Here is a 19,407-nt window from a genome sequence, read left to right as displayed (position 1 = left end):
TGATGTGTATGTGACACTAGGGCAGTGATGTGTATGTGACACTAGGGCAGTGATGTGTATGTGACACTAGGGCAGTGATGTGTATGTGACACTAGGGCAGTGATGTGTATGTGACACTAGGGCAGTGATGTGTATCTGACACCAGGACAGTGATGTGTATGTGACACTAGGACAGTGATGTGTATGTGACACTAGGACAGTGATGTGTATGTGACCCTAGGGCAGTGATGTGTATGTGACACTAGGACAGTGATGTGTATGTGACCCTAGGACAGTGATGTGTATCTGACACCAGAACAGTGATGTGTATCTGACACTAGGACAGTGATGTGTATGTGACACTAGAGCTGTGATGTGTATGTGACACTAGGGGAGTGATGTGTATGTGACACTAGGACAGTGATTTGTATGTGACACCAGGACAGTGATTTGTATGTGACACTAGGACAGTGATGTGTATCTGACACTAGGACAGTGATGTGTATCTGACACCAGGACAGTGATTTGTATGTGACACTAGGACAGTGATGTGTATGTGACACTAGGACAGTGATTTGTATGTGACATTAGGGCAGTGATGTGTATCTGACACCAGGACAGTGATGTGTATGTGACATTAGGACAGTGATGTGTATCTGACACCAGGACAGTGATGTGTATGTTACACTAGGGCAGTGATGTGTATGTGACACTAGGGCAGTGATGTGTATGTGACACTAGGGCAGTGATGTGTATGTGACACTAGGACAGTGATGTGTATGTGACACTAGGACAGTGATGTGTATGTGACACTAGGGCAGTGCTGTTTATGTGACACTAGGGCAGTGCTGTGTATGTAACACTAGGGCAGTGCTGTGTATGTGACACTAGGGCAGTGATGTGTATATGACACTAGGACAGTGATGTGTATGTGACATTAGGACAGTGATGTGTATGTGACACTAGGACAGTGATGTGTATGTGACACTAGGGCAGTGCTGTGTATGTGACACTAGGGCAGTGATGTGTATGTGACACTAGGACAGTGATGTGTATGTGACACTAGGACAGTGATGTGTATGTGACACTAGGGCAGTACTGTGTATCTGACACTAGGGCAGTACTGTGTATGTGACACTAGGGCAGTGATGTGTATGTGACACTAGGACAGTGATGTGTATGTGACACTAGGGCAGTACTGTGTATCTGACACTAGGGCAGTACTGTGTATCTGACACTAGGGCTGTGATGTGTATGTGACACTAGGGGAGTGATGCTTATGTGACACTAGGGGAGTAATGTGTATGTGACACTAGGGCAGTGCTGTGTATGTGACACTAGGGCAGTGATGTGTATGTGACACTAGGACAGTGATGTGTATGTGACACTAGGGCAGTGATGTGTATGTGACACTAGGACAGTGATGTGTATGTGACACTAGAGCAGTGCTGTGTATGTGACACTAGGACAGTGCTGTGTATGTGACACTAGGACAGTGATGTGTATGTGACACTAGGGCAGTGATGTGTATGTGACACTAGGACAGTGATGTGTATGTGACACTAGGGCAGTGATGTGTATCTGACACTAGGGCAGTGCTGTGTATGTGACACTAGGGCAGTGATGTGTATGTGACACTAGGACAGTGATGTGTATGTGACACTAGGGCAGTGATGTGTATGTGACACTAGGGCAGTGATGTGTATGTGACACTAGGGCAGTGATGTGTATGTGACACTAGGGCAGTGATGTGTATGTGACACTAGGGCAGTGATGTGTATGTGACACTAGGACAGTGATGTGTATCTGACACTAGGGCAGTGATGTGTATGTGACACTAGGTCAGTGATGTGTATGTGACACTAGGGCAGTGATGTGTATGTGACATTAGGGCAGTGATGTGTATGTGACACTAGGGCAGTGATGTGTATGTGACACTAGGGCAGTGATGTGTATGTGACATTAGGGCAGTGATGTGTATCTGACACCAGGACAGTGATGTGTATGTGACACTAGGACAGTGATGTGTATGTGACACTAGGACAGTGATGTGTATGTGACACTAGGGCAGTGATGTGTATGTGACACTAGGACAGTGATGTGTATGTGACCCTAGGACAGTGATGTGTATCTGACACCAGAACAGTGATGTGTATCTGACACTAGGACAGTGATGTGTATGTGACACTAGAGCTGTGATGTGTATGTGACACTAGGGGAGTGATGTGTATGTGACACTAGGACAGTGATTTGTATGTGACACCAGGACAGTGATTTGTATGTGACACTAGGACAGTGATGTGTATCTGACACTAGGACAGTGATGTGTATCTGACACCAGGACAGTGATTTGTATGTGACACTAGGACAGTGATGTGTATGTGACACTAGGACAGTGATGTGTATGTGACATTAGGGCAGTGATGTGTATCTGACACCAGGACAGTGATGTGTATGTGACATTAGGACAGTGATGTGTATCTGACACCAGGACAGTGATGTGTATGTTACACTAGGGCAGTGATGTGTATGTGACACTAGGGCAGTGATGTGTTTGTGACACTAGGGCAGTGATGTGTATGTGACACTAGGACAGTGATGTGTATGTGACACTAGGACAGTGATGTGTATGTGACACTAGGGCAGTGCTGTTTATGTGACACTAGGGCAGTGCTGTGTATGTAACACTAGGGCAGTGATGTGTATGTGACACTAGGGCAGTGATGTGTATGTGACACTAGGACAGTGATGTGTATGTGACACTAGGACAGTGATGTGTATGTGACACTAGGACAGTGATGTGTATCTGACACTAGGACAGTGATGTGTATGTGACACTAGGGCAGTGATGTGTATGTGACACTAGGGCAGTGATGTGTATGTGACACTAGGACAGTGCTGTGTATGTGACACTAGGACAGTGATGTGTATGTGACACTAGGGCAGTGATGTGTATGTGACACTAGGACAGTGCTGTGTATGTGACACTAGGACAGTGATGTGTATCTGACACCAGGACAGTGATGTGTATGTGACACTAGGACAGTGATGTGTATGTGACACTAGGGCAGTGATGTGTATGTGACACTAGGACTGTGCTGTGTATGTGACACTAGGACAGTGATGTGTATGTGACACCAGGGCAGTGATGTGTATGTGACACTAGGACAGTGCTGTGTATGTGACACTAGGACAGTGATGTGTATCTGACACTAGGACAGTGATGTGTATGTGACACAAGGGCTGTGATGTGTATGTGACACTAGGGGAGTGATGTGTATGTGACACTAGGACAGTGATGTGTATCTGACACTAGTACAGTGCTGTGTATGTGACACCAGGACAGTGATTTGTATGTGACACTAGGACAGTGATGTGTATCTGACACCAGGACAGTGATTTGTATGTGACACTAGGACAGTGATGTGTATGTGACACTAGGACAGTGATTTGTATGTGACATTAGGGCAGTGATGTGTATCTGACACCAGGACAGTGATGTGTATGTGACACTAGGACAGTGATGTGTATCTGACACCAGGACAGTGATGTGTATGTGACACTAGGACAGTGATGTGTATGTGACACTAGGACAGTGATGTGTATGTGACACTAGGGCAGTGATGTGTATGTGACACTAGGACAGTGATGTGTATCTGACAGTGATGTGTATGTGACACTAGGACAGTGATGTGTATCTGACACCAGTACAGTGATGTGTATCTGACACCAGGACAGTGATGTGTATGTGACACTAGGGCAGTGCTGTGTATGTGACACTAGGACAGTGATGTGTATCTGACACTAGGGCAGTGATGTGTATGTGACACTAGCGCAGTGATGTGTATGTGACACTAGGGCAGTGATGTGTATGTGACACTAGCGCAGTGATGTGTATCTGACACCAGGACAGTGATGTGTATGTGACACTAGGACAGTGATGTGTATGTGACACTAGGACAGTGATGTGTATGTGGCAATAGGGCAGTGATGTGTATGTGACACTAGGGCAGTGATGTGTATGTGACACTAGGACAGTGATGTGTATGTGACACTAGGGCAGTGATGTGTATGTGACACTAGGACAGTGATGTGTATGTGACACTAGTGGTGTGATGTGTATGTGACACTAGGTCAGTGATGTGTATGTGACACTAGGACAGTGATGTGTATCTGACACCAGGACAGTGATGTGTATGTGACACTAGGACAGTGATGTGTATGTGACACTAGGACAGTGATGTGTATGTGGCAATAGGGCAGTGATGTGTATGTGACACTAGGGCAGTGATGTGACACTAGGGCAGTGATGTGTATGTGACACTAGGGCAGTGATGTGTTTGTGACAATAGGGCAGTGATGTGTATGTGACACTAGGGCAGTGATGTGTATGTGACAATAGGGCAGTGCTGTTTATGTAATACACTAGGCCAGTGCTGTATATGTGACACTACGACAGTGATGTGTATGTGACACTAGGGCAGTGCTGTGTATGTGACACTAGGGCAGTGCTGTGTATGTGACACACTAGGGCAGTGCTGTGTATGTGACACTAGGGCAGTGATGTGTATCTGACACTAGGACAGTGCTGTGTATGTGACACTAGGGCAGTGATGTGTATCTGATACTAGGACAGTGATGTGTATGTGACATTAGGACAGTGATGTGTATGTGACACTAGGACAGTGATGTGTATGTGACACTAGGACAGTGATGTGTATGTGACACTAGGACAGTGATGTGTATCTGACACTAGGGCAGTGATGTGTTTGTGACACTAGGGCAGTGATGTGTATGTGACACTAGGGCAGTGATGTGTATGTGACACTAGGACAGTGATGTGTATGTAACACTAGGACAGTGCTGTGTATGTGACACTAGGGCAGTGATGTGTATGTGACACTAGGGCAGTGATGTGTATGTGACACTAGGACAGTGCTGTATATGTGACACTAGGACAGTGATGTGTATGTGACACTAGGGCAGTGATGTGTATGTGACACTAGGACAGTGCTGTGTATGTGACACTAGGACAGTGATGTGTATCTGACACCAGGGCAGTGATGTGTATGTGACACTAGGACAGTGATGTGTATGTGACACTAGGGCAGTGCTGTGTATGTGACACTAGGACAGTGATGTGTATCTGACACTAGGACATTGATGTGTACGTGACACTAGGGCTGTGATGTGTATGTGACACTAGGGGAGTGATGTGTATGTGACACAAGGACAGTGATGTGTATCTGACACTAGTACAGTGTTGTGTATGTGACACCATGACAGTGATGTGTATGTGACACTAGGACAGTGATGTGTATCTGACACCAGGACAGTGATTTGTATGTGACACTAGGACAGTGATGTGTATGTGACACTAGGACAGTGATTTGTATGTGACACTAGGGCAGTGATGTGTATCTGACACCAGGACAGTGATGTGTATGTGACACTAGGACAGTGATGTGTATCTGACACCAGGACAGTGATGTGTATGTGACACTAGGACAGTGATGTGTATGTGACACTAGGACAGTGATGTGTATGTGACACTAGGACAGTGATGTGTATGTGACCCTAGGACAGTGATGTGTATGTGACACTAGGGCAGTGATGTGTATCTGACACCAGGACAGTGATGTGTATGTGACACTAGGACAGTGATGTGTATGTGACACTAGGACAGTGATGTGTATGTGACATTAGGGCAGTGATGTGTATGTGACACTAGGACAGTGATGTGTATCTGACACCAGGACAGTGCTGTGTATGTGACACTAGGACAGTGATGTGTATGTGACACTAGGGGAGTGATGTGTATGTGACACTAGGGGAGTGATGTGTATGTGACACTAGGGCAGTGATGTGTATGTGACACTAGGGCAGTGCTGTGTATGTGATGCGTATGTGACACTAGGGGTGTGATGTGTATGTGACACTAGGTCAGTGATGTGTATGTGACACTAGGGCAGTGATGTGTATGTGACACTAGGACAGTGATGTTTATCTGACACCAGGACAGTGATGTGTAGGTGACACTAGGACAGTGCTGTGTATGTGACACTAGGACAGTGATGTGTATCTGACACCAGGACAGTGATGTGTATCTGACACCAGGACAGTGATGTGTATGTGACACTAGGGCAGTGCTGTGTATGTGACACTAGGACAGTGATGTGTATCTGACACCAGGACAGTGATGTGTATGTGACATTAGGACAGGGATGTGTATGTGACACTAGGACAGTGATGTGTATGTGACACTAGGACAGGGATGTGTATGTGACACTAGGACAGTGATGTGTATGTGACACTAGGACAGTGCTGTGTATGTGACACTAGGACAGTGATGTGTATGTGACACTAGGGCAGTGCTGTGTATGTGACACTAGGACAGTGCTGTGCATGTGACACTAGGACAGTGATGTGTATCTGACACTAGGACAGTGATGTGTATGTGACACTAGGGCAGTGCTGTGTATGTGACACTAGGACAGTGCTGTGTATGTGACACTAGGGCAGTGATGTGTATCTGACACCAGGACAGTGATGTGTATGTGACACTAGGACAGTGCTGTGTATGTGACACTAGGACAGTGATGTGTATCTGACAACAGGACAGTGATGTCTACCACTTATTCCCCTCTGATGCTCACCAAATTATATATTCTATAAAGTCTGTAAATCACGAGACTTGACACTCTTCTTTGTTTCCCCAGGTGCCTCAGTGCGCTCCTCCTGCCCTCCTGGCTGGTTTTTCTACAGATCCCATTGCTACGGAGTAAGCAAGAATCCAGCATCATGGGCAAATGCTGAGGTGAGGAATAATAATGTTATACTTGTACATGTCGTATGGTGTCACCCTGGTGGAACAGACAGACTCCATGTCCCATACCTCCCTCCTGTATGTGCCCCTGTGTCACCATAGCAGGGGGAGGTGGGTAACATAACAAGGGTTTTATTAATATTCATTATTAGTTATATATCAGCGAGTTCTTCACTTCTTAGTAGTATTACTACTAAGTAATCTCTAAGTAATCTCTTTTTTTGTTGTTACTATGGGGGGTAGTTATCAAGCCGTCAACCTCAAATACGCTGGAATTCTGCAGCGTATTTGTGGCGAGGCTGATTTGCCTTAGTTATCAAGGCCTAGATACCGGCAAAAGTAGAATTTAGTGACGTAAGCTTCGATCCGCCGGACTCAGTCCGACACAGATCGATTCTTACATCACTCCAGATGTTCCGCACACAAGTGCGGCACAATCTGACTACTTTTGCTAGTTATCAAAAAACTAGCAGGTACGCTCGGCACTTTTCCGGCCCAGCGTAACTGGTTTTCAATCCGCCGCCCTGGAGGTGGCGGATCCCATTGGAATCAATGGGAGTCTGACCATAGCGAAAGTTCATGTTCGCTGCTGCCCGACATCCCATTGATTTCTATGGGAGTTGTCTACACCTAACACTCTAACATGTACCCCGAGTCTAAACACCCCTAATCTGTCCCCCCCTACACCACCGCAACTAAATAAAGTTATTACCCCCTAAACCGCCACTCCCGGAGCCCACCGCAAGCTACTCTATACATATTAACCCCTAAACCGCCGCTCCCTGACCCTGCCGCAACTATAATATACGTATTAACCCCTAAACCGCCACTCCCAGACCCGCCGCCACCTACATTATACCTATTAACCCCTATCCTGCCACCCCTATACCGCCGCCCTCTATAATAAAGTTATTAACCCCTATCCTGCTGATCCCGCACCTCGCCACAACTAAATAAATAGTTTAACCCCTAAACCGCCGCTCCCGGACCCCGCCGCAACCTATATTAAACTTATTAACCCCTAATCTGCCCCCCTTATACCGTCACCACCTATAACAAATTTATTAACCCCTATCCTGCCCCCCACTACACCGCCGCCACTGTAATAAATTTATTAACCCCTAAACCTAAGTCTAACACTAACCCTAAAACCCCCCTAACTTAAATATTAATTAAATAAATCTAAATAATATTTCTATTATTAACTAGCGCCTAGATTTAGAGTTCTGCGGCCAAAGGGGTGCGTTAGCTACACGTGCTTTTTTTCCCCCGCACCTTTTAAATACCGCTGGTATTTAGAGTTTACAGAATGGCTGGGTTTTCAGTGCGTTAGGCTCCAAAAAGGGAGCGTAGAGCATAATTTAACACCACTGCAACTCTAGATACCAGCGGTGCTTACGGACACGGCCAGCTTCAAAAACGTGCTCGTGCACGATATCCCCATAGAAAACAATGGGGCAGTTTGAGCTGAAAAAAAACCTAACACCTGCAAAAAAGCAGCGTTCAGCTCTTAACGCAGCCCCATTGTTTTCTATGGGGAAACACTTCCTACGTCTGCACCTAACACTCTAACATGTACCCCGAGTCTAAACACCCCTAACCTTATACTTATTAACCCCTAATCTGCTGCCCCCGCTATCGCTGACACCTGCATATTATTATTAACCCCTAATCTGCCGCTCCGTATACCGCCGCAGCATACATTATCCCTATGTACCCCTAATCTGCTGCCCCTAACACCGCCGACCCCTATATTATATTTATTAACCCCCTAATCTGCCCCCCACAACGTCGCTGCCAGCTACCTACAATAATTAACCCCTAATCTGCCGAGCGGAGCTCACCGCTACTATAATACATTTTTTAACCCCTAAAGCTAATTCTAACCCTAACACCCCCCTAAGTTAAATATAATTTTTATCTAACGAAATAAATTATTTCTTATTAAATAAATGATTCCTATTTAAAGCTAAATACTTACCTGTAAAATAAACCCTAATATAGCTACAATATAAATTATAATTATATTATAGCTATTTTAGGATTTATATTTATTTTACAGGCAACTTTGTATTTATTTTAACCAGGTACAATAGCTATTAAATAGTTAAGAACTATTTAATAGTTACCTAGTTAAAATAATTACAAATTTACCTGTAAAATAAATCCTAACCTAAGTTACAATTAAACCTAACACTACACTATCAATAAATTAATTAAATACAATACCTACAAATAACTACAATTAAATAAACTAACTAAAGTACAAAAAATAAAAAAGAACTAAGTTACAAAAAATAAAAAAATATTTTCAAACATTAGAAAAATATTACAACAATTTTAAACTAATTACACCTACTCTAAGCCCCCTAATAAAATAACAAAGACCCCCAAAATAAATAAATGCCCTACCCTATTCTAAATTACAAAAGTTCAAAGCTCTTTTACCTTACCAGCCCTTAAAAGGACCTTTTGTGGGGCATGCCCCAAAGAATTCAGCTCTTTTGCCTGTAAAAAAAAACATACAATACCCCCCCAACATTAAAACCCACCACCCACATACCCCTAATCTCACCCAAACCCCCCTTAAATAAACCTAACACTAAGCCCCTGAAGATCTTCCTACCTTATCTTCACCTCGCCGGGTATCACCGATCGGTCCTGGCTCCGAAATCTTCATCCAACCCAAGCGGGGGCTGGCGATCCATAATCCTGCGGCTGAAGGCTCCAAAGTCTTCATCCTATTCGGGAAGAAGAGACGATCCAAACCGGCAACCATCTTGATCCAAGCGGCATCTTCTATCTTCATCCGATGAGGAACGGCTCCATTGTGAAGAACTCCAGCGCGGACCAATCTTCTTCCTCCGACGTCCAACTGAAGAATTACGGTTCCTTTAAGGGACGTCATCCAAGATGGCGTCCCTCGAATTCCGATTGGCTGATAGGATTCTATCAGCCAATCGGAATTAAGGTAGGAAAATTCTGATTGGCTGATGGAATCAGCCAATCAGAATCAAGTTCAATCCGATTGGCTGATCCGATCAGCCAATCAGATTGAGCTTGCATTCTATTGGCTGATCGGAACAGCCAATAGAATGCGAGCTCAATCTGATCTAGGCCTATGATAGATGCGATGTCATCTTCCAAGCGGCGCTGAAGAAGTCTTCCATCCGGGCGATGTCATCTTCCAAGCGGGGTCTTCAATCTTCTTTCTTCAGGATCCATCTTCATCCAGCCGACGCGGAACATCCTTCTTTCCCGACGGACTACCGACGAATGAAGGCTCCTTTAAGGGACGTCATCCAAGATGGCGTCCCTTCAATTCCGATTGGCTGATAGGATTCTATCAGCCAATCGGAATTAAGGTAGGAAAATTCTGATTGGCTGATGGAATCAGCCAATCAGATTCAAGTTCAATCCGATTGGCTGATCTGATCAGCCAATCAGATTGAGCTCGCATTCTATTGGCTGTTCCAATCAGCCAATAGAATGCAAGCTCAATCTGATTGGCTGATTCAATCAGCCAATCAGATTTTTCCTACCTTAATTCCGATTGGCTGATAGAATCCTATCAGCCAATCGAAATTGAAGGGACGCCATCTTGGATGACGTCCCTTAAAGGAGCCTTCATTCGTCGGTAGTCCGTCGGGAAAGAAGGATGTTCCGCGTCGGCTGGATGAAGATGGATCCTGAAGAAAGAAGATTGAAGACCCCGCTTGGAAGATGACATCGCCCGGATGGAAGACTTCTTCAGCGCCGCTTGGAAGATGACATTGCCCGGATGGAAGACTTCTTCAGCGCCGCCTGGAGGATCACTTCATCGGATGGAAAACTTCTTCAGCGCCCCTTGGAGGATCACTTCTGCCGCTCCGGATCTCCTCTTCGGTGGGTCGGCTGGCTGAAGACAACTCAAGGTAGGATGATCTTCAGGGGGGTAGTGTTAGGTTTATTTAAGGGGGGTTTGGGTTAGATTAAGGGTATGTGGGTGGGGGGTTTTAATGTTGGGGGGGTTGTATTTTTCTTTTACAGGCAAAAGAGCAGTTTTCTTTGGGGCATGCCCCGCAAAAGGCCCTTTTAAGGGCTGGTAAGGTAAAAGAGCTTTGAACTTTTTTTAATTTAGAATAGGGTAGGGAATTTTTTTTATTTTGGGGGGCTTTGTTATTGTATTAGGGGGCTTAGATTAGGTGTAATTAGCTTAAAATTGTTGTAATATTTTTTTAATGTTTGTAACTTATTTTTTTTATTTTTTGTAACTTAGCTTTTTTTATTTTTTGTACTTTAGTTAGTTTATGTAATTGTATTTAATTGTAGTTATTTGTACTTAATTTATTTAATTAATTTAATGATAGTGTAGTGTTAGTTTTAATTGTTACTTAGGTTAGGATTTATTTTACAGGTAATTTTGTATTTCTTTTAGCTAGGTAGTTATTAAATAGTTAATAACTATTTAATAACTATTCTAACTAGCTAAAATAAATACAAAGTTACCTGTAAAATAAATATAAATCCTAAAATAGCTACAATGTAATTATTAATTACATTGTAGCTATCTTAGGGTTTATTTTACAGGTAAGTATTTAGTTTTAAATAGGAATAATTTATTTAAGTATAGTGTAGTGTTAGGTGTAATTGTAACTTAGGTTAGGATTTATTTTACAGGTAAATTTATCTTTATTTTAGCTAGGTAGCTATTAAATAGTTGTTACGGTTACCCTAAGTCTCGCTGAGAGATGGACCGCTTAGTAGCCTGGATCCCTATTGCTAAAGAGGGGAGAAGCTGCTTTCCATAGTATTCTATATGAGTCTCGCAAATATAGAATAATCTCCCTTAGCTGCAGTACAGCTAGGATACCCTTCTGCCCACAAAAACGAGTCAACGCTGCGATTGAGGGTCAAACAAGAACTCAGGACTGGGATGCCCAGCCTGCTTTTTATTAAGGTTACATGCACACAGGGCACTCCCAGGGGGAGAGGGGGGAAGCACAAAATCCCCCATCACACATTTAGATAGAGAGCACTGTCCTTTGACAGGCCACAATAGGATTACAGTACTTAAGATAACAAGTTTACAAGTTCATCTTATCAATTAGCAGTCTGGCTCCAGAGGTGATTAGACAATGGGATTGGTTATCCCTAAACTTAGAGCTGAGGCCAGCAAATGTGTATTTAGGCAATAGTTTCTAAAAGCTGAAAAAAAAGAGTTAACTCTTTATGAAATGATACTTGTTACGGTTTTCTTGGAGCCCTTCTTAGGCGCTGGCTTGCTGGTTCAGGCATTGCTGCTGGGAAATAAGCTCTTCACAACAAAATAACTAATGCTTCTGTAACAGTGCTCCCTTTCTGTGGAACACTCTGGCAGACACGGTCTGACCCCTTTTCGGGGCAGACTAAGGCTGTCCAGACCGCTGGTTATGCGGGGCTGAGGTCGGTTTGTCTGGACAACCCGTCGGCGTTGCCATTCTGTTTCCCAGGTCTGTAAGTAATGGTGAAATTGAAGGGTTGCAACGATAAGCTCCAACGTAATAGCCTGCCGTTATCTCCAGAGACCCGGTTCAGCCACACCAACGGGTTATGGTCGGTGACCAGAGTGAACTCCTGACCATATAAATAGTAGACATGTGCGGTTCGTTTCGGATTAATTCGGAAATTCAGTAAATTCGGTAAATTCGGAGATTCGGATCGATTCGGATTTCCGAATTAAAATACTTCCGAATCTACCGAATGAATCCGAAATAGCTGCCGTATCTCCGAATAAATCCGAATTAGCTCGTTAAAATTCGGCATTTCCCCATAGGAAACAATGGGAGTTTCGGCTGAAAAAAAACTAACACCGCAGCCCCATTGTTTCCTATGGGGAAACACTAAGTCTGCACCTAACACCCTAACATGTACCCCGAGTCTCTAAACACTCCTAATCTAACACTTATTAACCCCTAATCTGCCACCCCCGCTATCGCTGACACCTGCATTATTTTATTAACCCCTAATCTGCCGACCGAATATCGCCGCCACCTACATTATAACTATTAACCCCTAATCTGCTGTCCCTAACACCGCCGACCCCTACATTATAGTTATTAACCCCTAATCTGCCCCCCCCAACGTCGCCGCAATCTAACTACAAGTATTAACCCCTAATCTGCCGACCCGATATCGCCGCCACCTACATTATAACTATTAACCCCTAATCTGCTGTCCCTAACACCGCCGACCCCTACATTATAGTTATTAACCCCTAATCTGCCTCCCCCAACGTCGCCGCAATCTAACTACAAGTATTAACCCCTAATCTGCCGACCGAATATCGCCGCCGCCTACATTATAGCTATTAACCCCTAATCTGCTGTCCCTAACACCGCCGACCCCTACATTATAGTTATTAACCCCTAATCTGCCCCCCCCAACGTCGCCGCAATCTAACTACAAGTATTAACCCCTAATCTGCCGACCCGATATCGCCGCTGCCTACATTATAGCTATTAACCCCTAATCTGCTGTCCCTAACACCGCCGACCCCTACATTATAGTTATTAACCCCTAATCTGCCCCCCCCAACGTCGCCACAATCTAACTACAAGTATTAACCCCTAATCTGCCGACCGCAAATCGCCGCAACTATAATAAATGTATTAACCCCTAAACCGCCGCACTCCCGCCTCGCAAACACTATAATACATTTTATTAACCCCTAATCTGCCCTCCCTAACATCGCCGCCACCTACCTACAATTATTAACCCCTAATCTCCCGCCCCCAACGTCGCCGCTACTATAATAAGGTTATTAACCCCTAAACCTAAGTCTAACCCTAACACTAACACCCCCTAACTTAAATATAATTTAAATAAAACGAAATAAATTTACTATAGTTAAATAAATGAATCCTATTTAAAACTAAAGACTTACCTGTAAAATAAACCCTAATATAGCTACAATATAACTAATAGTTACATTGTAGCTATTTTAGGATTTATTTTTATTTTACAGGCAACTTTGTATTTATTTTAACTAGGTACAATAGTTATTAAATAGTTAATAACTATTTAATAACTACCTAGCTAAAATAAATACAAATTTACCTGTAAAATAAATCCTAACCTAAGTTACAATTACACCTAACACTACACTATCATTTAATTAATTAAATAAATGACTCATATTTAAAACTAAATACTTACCTGTAAAATAAACCCTAATATAGCTGCAATATAACTAATAGTTACATTGTAGCTATTTTAGCATTTATATTTATTTTACAGGCAACTTTGTATTTATTTTAACTAGGTACAATAGCTATTAAATAGTTATTGACTAATTAATAGCTACCTAGTTAAAATAATTACAAAATTACCTGTAAAATAAATCCTAACCTAAGTTACAATAAAACCTAACACTACACTGTCATTAAATAAATTAACTACAAGTACCTACAATTATCTACAATTAAATAAACTAAAGTACAAAACCCCCCCACTAAATTACAAAAAATAAAAAACCACTAAATTACAAAAAATAAAAAAATATTACAAGAATTTTAAACTAATTACACCTAATCTAAGCCCCCTAATAAAATAACAAAGCCCCCCAAAATAAAAAAAAATGCCCTTCCCTATACTAAATTACAAAAGTTAACAGCTCTATTACCTTACCAGCCCTGAACAGGGCCCTTTGCGGGGCATGCCCCAAAGAAAACAGCTCTTTTGCCTGTAAAAAAAAAACACAATCCCCCCCCCACATTACAACCCACCACCCACATACCCCTACTCTAACCCAAAACCCCTTAAATAAACCTAACACTACCCCCCTGAAGATCTCCCTACCTTGAGTCGTGTTCACCCAGCCGGGCCGTAGTCTTCATCCGATGGGGCAGAAGAGGACATCCAGACCGGCAGAAGTCTTCATCCAAGCGGGGCAAGAAGAGGTCTTCCATCCATCATACAAGTACCAAAATACAAACAAACACTAAATTACCAAAAATAATTAAATATTACAATAATTTTAAACTAATTACACCTAATCTAAGCCCCCTACTAGCTATTAATATAGCTTCAATATAACTAATAGTTACATTGTAGATATTTTAGGATTTATATGTATTTTACAGGCAACTTTGTATTTATTTTAACTAGGTACAATAGTTATTAAATAGTTAATAACTATTTAATAACTACCTAGCTAAAATAAATACAAATTTACCTGTAAAATAAATCATAACCTAAGTTACAATTACACCTAACACTACACTATCATTAAATTAACTAAATAAATGAATCCTATATAAAACTAAAGACTTACCTGTAAAATAAACCCTAATATAGCTGCAATATAACTAATAGTTACATTGTAGCTATTTTAGCATTTATATTTATTGTACAGGCAACTTTGTATTCATTTTAACTAGGTTCAATAGCTATTAAATAGATATTGACTATTTAATAGCTACCTAGTTAAAATAATTACAAAATTACCTGTAAAATAAATCCTAACCTAAGTTACAATTAAACCTAACACTACACTATCATTAAATAAATTAACTACAAGTACCTACAATTAAATACAATTAAAAAAACTAAACTAAAGTACAAACCCCCCACCACTAAATTACAAAAAATAAAAAAAATTACAAGAATTTTAAACTAATTACACCTAATCTAAGCCCCCTAATAAAATAACAAAGCCCCCCAAAATAAAAAAAATGCCCTAACCTATACTAAATTACAAAAGTTAACAGCTCTATTACCTTACCAGCCCTGAACAGGGCCCTTTGCGGGGCATGCCCCAAAGAAAACAGCTCTTTTGCCTGTAAAAAAAAAACACAATCCCCCCCCACATTACAACCCACCACCCACATACCCCTACTCTAACCCAAACCCCCCTTAAATAAACCTAACACTACCCCCCTGAAGATCTCCCTACCTTGAGTCGTGTTCACCCAGCCGGGCCGAAGTCTTCATCCGATGGGGCAGAAGAGGACATCCAGACCGGCAGAAGTCTTCATCCAATCGGGGCAAGAAGAGGTCTTCCATCCATCAGAAAAGTACAAAAAAACAAACAAACACTAAATTAGCAAAAATAATAAAATATTACAATAATTTTAAACTAATTACACCTAATCTAAGCCCCCTACTAGCTATTAATATAGCTACAATATAACTAATAGTTACATTGTAGCTATTTTAGGATTTATATTTATTTTACAGGCAACTTTGTATTTATTTTAACTAGGTACAATAGCTATTAAATAGTTAATAACTACCTAGCTAAAATAAATACAAATTTACCTGTAAAATAAACCCTAACCTAAGTTACAATTACACCTAACACTACACTGTCATTAAATTAACTAAATAAATTAATCCTATATAAAACTAAATACTTACCTGTAAAATAAACCCTAATATAGCTACAATATAACTAATAGTTACATTGTAGCTATTTTAGCATTTAAATTTATTTTACAGGCAACTTTGTATTTATTTTAACTAGGTACAATAGCTATTAAATAGATATTTACTGTTTAATAGCTACCTAGTTAAAATAATTACAAAATTACCTGTAAAATAAATCCTAACCTAAGTTACTATTAAACCTAACACTACAATATCATTAAATAAATTAACTACAAGTACCTACAATTAAATACAATGAAATAAACTAAACTAAAGTACAAAAAAACAAACACTAAATTACAAAAAATTAAAAAAATTACAAGAATTTTAAACTAATTACACCTAATCTAAGCCCCTAATAAAATAACAAAGCCCCCCAAAATAAAAAAATGCCCTACCCTATACTAAATTACAAAAGTAATCAGCTCTATTACCTTACCAGCCCTTAAAAGGGCCTTTTGCGGGGGCATGCCCCAAAGAAAACAGCTCTTTTGCCTGTAAAAAAAAACACAATACCCCCCCCACATTACAACCCACCACCCACATACCCCTACTCTAACCCAAACCCCCCTTAAATAAACCTAACACTACCCCCCTGAAGATCTCTCTACCGTGTCTTCACCCAGCGGGCCGAAGTCTTCATCCGATCGGGCAGAAGAGGACATCCAGACCGGCAGAAGTCTTCATCCAAGAGGGGCAAGAAGAGGTCTTCCATCCATCAGAAGTCTTGATCCAGGCGGCATCTTCTCTGTTCATCCATCCGGAGCGGAGCGGCAGCATCCTGAAGACATCCCATGCAGAGCATCCTCTTCTTTCTTGATCCGACGACTAGGTGACTGTACCTTTAAGTGACGTCATCCAAGATGGCGTCCCTTGAATTCCGATTGGCTGATAGGATTCTATCAGCCAATCGGAATTAAGGTAGGAAAAATCTGATTGGCTGATTCAATCAGCCAATCAGATTCAAGTTCAATCCGATTGGCTGATGGAATCAGCCAATCAGATTGACCTCGCATTCTATTGGCTGTTCCGATCAGCCAATAGAATGCGAGCTCAATCTGATTGGCTGATTGGCTGTTAGGTTTAATTGTAACTTAGGTTAGGATTTATTTTACAGGTAATTTTGTAATTATTTTAACTAGGTAGCTATTAATTAGTCAATAACTATTTAATAGCTTTTGTACCTAGTTAAAATAAATACAAAGTTGCCTGTAAAATAAATATAAATGCTAAAATAGCTACAATGTAACTATTAGTTATATTGCAGCTATCTTAGGGTTTATTTTACAGGTAAGTATTTTGTTTTAAATATGATTCATTTATTTAGTTAATTTAATGATAGTGTAGTGTTAGGTGTAATTGTAACTTAGGTTAGGATTTATTTTACAGGTAAATTTGTATTTATTTTAGCTAGGTAGTTATTAAATAGTTATTAACTATTTAATAACTATTGTACCTAGTTAAAATAAATACAAAGTTGCCTGTAAAATAAAAATAAATCCTAAAATAGCTACAATGTAACTATTAGTTATATTGTAGCTATATTAGGGTTTATTTTACAGGTAAGTCTTTAGTTTTAAATAGGATTCATTTATTTAACTATAGTAAATTTATTTCGTTTTATTTAAATTATATTTAAGTTAGGGGGTGTTAGTGTTAGGGTTAGACTTAGGTTTAGGGGTTAATAACCTTATTATAGTAGCGGCGACGTTGGGGCTGGAGATTAGGGGTTAATAATTGTAGGTAGGTGGCGGCGATGTTAGGGAGGGCAGATTAGGGGTTAATAAAATGTATTATAGTGTTTGCGAGGCGGGAGTGCGGCGGTTTAGGGGTTAATACATTTATTATAGTGGCGGCGATTTGCGGTCGGCAGATTAGGGGTTAATACTTGTAGTTAGATTGTGGCGACGTTGGGGGGAGGCAGATTAGGGGTTAATAACTATAATGTAGGGGTCGGCGGTGTTAGGGACACCAGATTAGGGGTTAATAGCTATAATGTAGGCGGCGGCGATATCGGGTCGGCAGATTAGGGGTTAATACTTGTAGTTAGATTGCGGCGACGTTGGGGGGGGGCAGATTAGGGGTTAATAACTATAATGTAGGGGTCGGCGGTGTTAGGGACAGCAGATTAGGGGTTAATAGCTATAATGTAGGCGGCGGCGATATCGGGTCGGCAGATTAGGGGTTAATACTTGTAGTTAGATTGCGGCGACGTTGGGGGAGGCAGATTAGGGGTTAATAACTATAATGTAGGGGTCGGCGGTGTTAGGGACAGCAGATTAGGGGTTAATAGTTATAATGTAGGTGGCGGCGATATCGGGTCGGCAGATTAGGGGTTAATACTTGTAGTTAGATTGCGGCAACGTTGGGGGGGGCAGATTAGGGGTTAATAACTATAATGTAGGGGTCGGCGGTGTTAGGGACAGCAGATTAGGGGTTAATAGCTATAATGTAGGTTGCGGCAATATCCGATCGGCAGATTAGGGGTTAAATAATGTTATTATAGGGTTTGCGATGTGGGGGGGGCCTCGGTTTAGTGGTTCATAGGTAGTTTATGGGTGTTAGTGACTTAGTGTACTAAATGGGTGTTAGTGTACTAAAAACATACCGAATTTCGGAACGGAATAGAACCGAATTCAGCCGAATCCGAATAAATCCGAAACAAATTTATTCGGATCCGAATAAATCCGAAATGAATTTATTCAAATTTTGCCGAATCCGATTCGATCCGAAACGAAATTCAAAAAGTCCGAATCGATCCGAACCGAAAACGAACCGAATTTTTTAGCCGTGCACATGTCAAATAAATAGGGAGTCAATTTCTTTAATGCCCACACCAAAGCCAAACACTCCTTTTCGACCGCTGCATAGCTGACTTCGCGGGGCAGGAGCTTCCGGCTGATGTAGGCAACTGGATGCTCCCCTCCATCTTCGCCTACTTGGCTGAGGACAGCTCCCAGCCCGAACATGGAAGCATCTGTATGGACGATAAAACGTTTGTTAAAGGCTGGGGCCGCCAAGACAGGAGCGTTAATTAGAGCATTTTTGAGAGCCTGGAAAGCCGTTTCACAGTGGGGAGACCACAGGACCTGTCGAGGTAAGTTCTTCTTGGTCAAGTCAGTCAGGGGTTTGGCAAGTGTGCTGTAGTCTGGTACGAACCGTCTATAGTACCCTGCCGTGCCCAGGAAGGCTAGGACCTGAGTCTTAGTGATGGG

At 41.7% G+C, this 19,407-nt stretch overlaps 1 protein-coding gene across 1 annotated transcript in view; it reads left to right on the top strand.

Annotated features, from left to right (window-relative positions):
• The window catches only part of LOC128662503 (regenerating islet-derived protein 4-like), a 168,245-nt gene that overhangs the window by 11,254 nt on the left and 137,584 nt on the right, over positions 1-19,407 (top strand). The window contains exon 2 of the mRNA XM_053716282.1: positions 6,699-6,796. Coding sequence (XP_053572257.1) covers positions 6,699-6,796 — 98 coding nt within the window. The remainder of the gene's footprint in view (positions 1-6,698; positions 6,797-19,407) is intronic.

Source organism: Bombina bombina, chromosome 6, assembly GCF_027579735.1.
Source record: "Bombina bombina isolate aBomBom1 chromosome 6, aBomBom1.pri, whole genome shotgun sequence".
Classification (NCBI taxonomy): Eukaryota; Metazoa; Chordata; class Amphibia; order Anura; family Bombinatoridae; genus Bombina; species Bombina bombina.
The sequence above is the reverse complement of the archived record's forward strand: the minus strand, read 5'-3'. Positions and strand labels throughout refer to the sequence as shown.